We start from the raw sequence: 5,144 nt of genomic DNA, 5'->3' as shown, positions 1-5,144 counted from the left end.
CCTTCCGCTTTTTCAAAGTAACTCAGCAGAAATGCCTGCCAAAGCATGAAAGAATCGTTGAAGTAGTCCAGGAGCAGGATTGTAACTACATATATCATTCTAACAAAATCTTCAGTTATCTTCAACCATGGACAGGGATTAGCAACTGCACTAACAACATTTGCTGATAATATGTAGTGCAAATGATGTCACGTTCAATGGCTAGTTAATGTGAAACAACCTAATTACATAAATGATTCCTCTTCTTCAAAGTAACTCGGCCCAAATGCTTGCCAAAGCATGAAAGAACCGTATGAAGTAGCCCAGGAGCAAGAGTGTAATTTAATATAGCTTTCAAATAAAATCTTCAGTTATCTTCAACCATGGACAGGGATTAGCAATTCCAATAACAATATGTGCCGATAATACTTAGAAAATGATGTCACGTTCAATATCTAGTTAATGAAGAACATCCTAGTTAAATAAATGATTCAGGCACAGAAATCATCAGAAATACAGAGTACTGTATATCATTACAGAAGAGAATAATAGACCATTCTACTGGATGGTTACTAGGTGGCTTGTACTTTCAGTTATTTATTTTTCCAAGAGTACGCAAGCAATGAGAGCATCAATGCAATCAGAAATACATACACGCAGAAGAGAATAACAGACCATTCTACCGGATGGTTGCTTAATGGCGGGTATTTCCAGATTATGGATGTGAATAGGAAAGAAATGTGAGAACAGAAAGCCAAAGTGTTGTAGGGCACCATTTCCATTCCTAATATTTATTTTTCAGCCATAGTTTCATCAGATACAGCAAACAGTATATGGAAAAAAGAGATAAACGGAACATGCTTCCAGTGTCATAGCATCTGCTCGCAAAAGAGTGGCAAATTTGGTTGACAGACCCCATAATCAAAGTACATAATTAAAAAATGCTACCTATTTGTACAATGACAGGTTCATCACTGTAAGACTGGGTGTTATCCATATGGGACTCGGCCAGCTGCACCAAAGCGGGGACACAATTTCCTCCCTGCTGTCATCTTCAAGGTTGAGAACACCTATATCCCGGGGATTCGTCTTATACATCCAATTATATTGCTCATCATCCGCGAAATAGACACAATTTGCCTTCAGTTGCGGATATTCTTCAGCACTAAGGCATATAGGCTGGTTACGACCAAGAAACAGCACGTTATGATGCAGGCTATTTATTTCCACGAGGTCTTCTGCTTCCATATCAACTTTGTGTAACAAGATTTTATTAGTTTCAACTATGAGCTCCTCATAGCCCGCATCTATGACTTCAGTCTTCCTACAAACTTGCAGCAGACCGCCCCATGGAGCCTGAAGAAGGTAGAATACCCCCCTATACTCAGAACTGTGAATGGCAATCTCATCCGCAATTATATTCCTCGTGGCGGTAGGACCAGTGAGGTCAAAAACATCCATTCTTCCGTATCTTGTGGATGCATACAATAGACCACCCATGTAGACGCATTGTTCATAGTTTGAATCTGGCGGCAGAAAGGTCCACTTACAATCTCCTACCCTCGCAAACGAAAGTTGACGTCTTGGACCATGGATGAGAACGACAATGTAGCTTCCTGTGGGCGGATCTGGAAAGATAAATGCCCTTATGTAGGCATGGTCACGGAGCTTGTCGGGAGCATGGGTAAAGATTTTGGGACCAACCATTTGGGGGTTTAAGTCTGGATTGTACCGTTGCAGCCGCAATTCATACTCAATAAGCGTGCCTCCATTGTCAAAGATTGGCTCTACATAACCAATGGTGACCACCGACGGCAGAGCAATCTGTTGACCAGTGACCGGATTGATAAGGTGTAGCTCAGACTTGTCATCCGCGGTAATTAGCCAACCATGTGAGGACCCAATAAGATACCTATCACCGATGGGTGGATCCGGAAGAGTTAAACTGTAGACCCTCTTCTCCGCGAGGCTGTAGAGACAAGCTACGTTCTCACCAGCAGATGCAGAGGTGTAGAGGAGGCAAGGCGTCTGAGGCCGTTTGTACAGCTCAAGCTGCCTGCAGAGGCTGGTATACGCAGAGCGCCAGGAGGAGCTGACAGAGGCGGCACGTATGAGGTCAGGTATCTCCAGGAGTAAAAATATGTCCATCAACACATCATTCGGCAGCTCCGGCGATTTTCTCACCACAGTTTCAGTTTCCATCGATGCCACAGTTTTATTTTCCATCGGTGGTGACAGCTTTCTGAATTTCCCCATTGAACCAGGAGACAGAGCCAGGAGCTTAGACAAAAATTTCAGGCCAAAATATGCAGAACTCATTGTCCTGGCTACGCTGCAGGCGTCCATTGGAGCAATTGCAAAAGCAGGTCTTGTGGGAGAAGAGTTGCTTCAGCGGCAAACCAACTGGACTTGTCTTGTATCTAATCTGAGAAGAAAGCACACCGGGGGCTGGCTGCACTTATATCCAGTCGAGCCGAGCCGAGCCGAGGCCTCACATGTGATCCGATTAGAAGAAGGAAGTCCGGATCCAAGGAGGAAACGGCCGGGACTTGTTGCCGAAGAAACTCTGGAAAAGATCTGGAATTTGAATCCGAGCAATTACCGCAAGGGCTTCCGTCGATTGCTCCACTGCGTCTCGGAAGGATGCCCCCCAACGACGGGAGAGGAGAACCAACTAATTGTCCGCCGCATTGTAGTCCGACGGCTCGGCCGTCGCAGGATCCGTGAGAAGGCAGAAGGTGGCGCCGGCGGGCTGAGGCTTCGTGAGCGATGGTAAATGGTATGCAGAAGGGGTGGTGGGGTTAGCAGTGGAAGGTAGAGGCGAGAAGGTGAGCGGAGAGTTTGCAGAGGATCCGCCGTCTTCGTCGCAGGCGGCGGCGTTGCCTCGTGGGGACAGGTCGCCTTTGCACAGGTGAGCGGCCGTATGGGGGCAGACGTCTGTTTTGCAACCGAGCGCCGTGCTCCGCGCGAGCGAACGATTTCTTTTTCATTTTTCATTTACTATCAAAAGGACCCGTGCGTTGCGACGGGAGAAAAAAAATACCACACGTTTTTAATCTTTTTATAATCATTTTGATTTATTAAAATAATAAGCTAACTAACTAATGTAGTCAGTCCTATCCTATTTTGTTGAGAAATCAACCCGTCCATTGTTAATTTCACCATGATGAGAAATTGAGCGGGACAAGCAAATCAAAACAAATACGCTAAGTGAATTGATTAATGGACTGTTATCTTATTTCACTCATGGGGTAGAGAATGTGGAATCAGATGACAAACTGAAGGTGGTGTTCCATTCTCTCTCTCTACAACAATGCAATCTTACATTCAATACATTCATTCATCAGCAAACAAATTCCCACAAAACAAAAATTCTTGCCGGTGCTTGGCACACGGTTGGAGGCATGGGGAGGGGATCTCACCAGATGATAAGTTCCTGCCGAAGGAGGGGATACGATGAGGGGAGCAAGGGTTAGGCGCCTCTATCTGGCCATAAGGAGTCGCCATTGCCGCGCCATAACCTCGGAGTTCCCCGTGTGAGCCATGGAGGCCCGCCTCCACCTGCAAGTACTTTGCTCTGCCGCGCCTTATCCGCGCGTCGCCGCCGTTCTGCATCGAGCAGACGCATCATCCCAGGTCGCTGTAGTTGTCGCGTTGATTTGATCCAGAAGCTGTGCTCGAACGCCGAAACAGGGGCATCAAGCGGGCAGAGGTACGACCGCGGAGGCGGGTGGGTCGAGATCGACAACAATGGTGGTTGAGGTCGGTCGCGGCGGCGAGTAGTGTGGCAGCGACCTGGGCACAGGCCAGGGTGGACCAGGGTCGACACGATGCGCTCGAGCGCCGCAACGGAGGCAGTGAGCGGGGAGAGGTACAGCCGCGGAGGCGGGTGGGTTGAGATCGACAGCGGTGGCGGTTGAGGTCGGCCGCAGCGGCGAGTGGTGTGGCGGCGGCCTGGGCACAGGCCAGGGTGGCCCAGGGTCGACGGGAGGAGGCGATGCGTACGTGTATAATTTTTGCAGCGAATCGTTTTTTCCTTTTGCTTTGCAGATAAATGATGGAGCGTGGGTTGAATAACAAAAATTATAGGAGGATTTTCCAACGGAAGCAACGGGAGAAAGAAATACCACACGGCACACGCTCTTAATTTATAAAAATGTCTATAATTTGATAATTTATAGTTACGATACAAATAAAGATGGTCTTATCCTACAAAAATGCAGTTCAAAATTTCACAGGTGTTCTATTTTAACACGGCTTGCATGTAGATTTAATACGTACAAAGAATCAGTCAAGTGACCTTCAGTTCCATCTCTAATCCTGATTTTATTGACGTGTTCATCCCCAATCCGGATGAGTACCGATATGAAAGAAAGACGAATAATGACTTATTTATTAAGATTGCACCCTAGATAGTATTTTTATTAAACGTTTAACAGATAAAATAATATCATATTTAAATTCTACATATTTTTCTAATCAAATTCCATGTATAATATGTTAAATTTAGAGTTATGGTTTAAAAGATATGAGTATTTAAAAAAATATTTAATATATATACTACGAGTTTAATGTCATAAATAGTAAGGGCTTTTTTGTAAAATCACATCGGTGGGTTTTCCGACGGAAGCGATAGCCTCTTTATTATTAGGTAAAGATAATATTACTAGCATAAGATGCATAAGAGCATCTTCTATAATTAATTATTCCTAAAAGCATGGTGAGACATATTGTGTTAAAAGATCACCTCTTGTCTTCTCTTAAATAAGAAAAGACAAAACTTTTTTTCAAGTTCTCTTTCCGCCACCTCATCATTTATCCTATGTGGCACTCCTAAGATAGCACCATTGTACATGCGTTAATCGTGTCCCACGAGTTCAAATAACGTCGGATTTGAGCAAAATTACGACCGACGATCCCAACCCAAACCTAGGATCCTGGGGGGGGGGAGCTGGAGCGCCGATTCTATTTTGACGCAACGTAAATGGCCCACGTTAGCCATCCACCTCTCTCTCCTCTCTTTTATCTTTCCTCTCTCCGACCAACCGCACACGAAAGCAACCGTAGGTGCGACCGGAGGCCATTTCAGGCGTCGCCGGGACAGAGGCAGCGTTACGTGCGCGCTCGCGTGGGCCGCCCTAGCGTGGAGCTCGCCCTTGCTGCCG

At 45.9% G+C, this 5,144-nt stretch overlaps 1 protein-coding gene across 1 annotated transcript; it reads right to left on the bottom strand.

The window, feature by feature from the left end:
• Nucleotides 1-739: 739 nt before the first annotated feature.
• LOC123446218 lies at nt 740-2,913 on the bottom strand. The gene has a single exon (XM_045122892.1). The coding sequence runs from the start codon at nt 2,323-2,325 to the stop codon at nt 928-930; it is 1,398 nt and encodes a 465-aa protein (XP_044978827.1). The 5' UTR covers nt 2,326-2,913; the 3' UTR covers nt 740-927.
• Between the last annotated feature and the right edge of the window lie 2,231 nt (nt 2,914-5,144).

This window comes from Hordeum vulgare, chromosome 4H (assembly GCF_904849725.1).
Source record: "Hordeum vulgare subsp. vulgare chromosome 4H, MorexV3_pseudomolecules_assembly, whole genome shotgun sequence".
Lineage (NCBI taxonomy): Eukaryota > Viridiplantae > Streptophyta > Magnoliopsida > Poales > Poaceae > Hordeum > Hordeum vulgare.
The sequence above is the reverse complement of the archived record's forward strand: the minus strand, read 5'-3'. Positions and strand labels throughout refer to the sequence as shown.

Excerpts from the sequence above, each read along its gene's own strand:
- LOC123446218 (XM_045122892.1), bottom strand. The coding sequence starts at position 2,325 with ATGGACGCCTGCAGCGTAGCCAGGACAATGAGTTCTGCATATTTTGGC.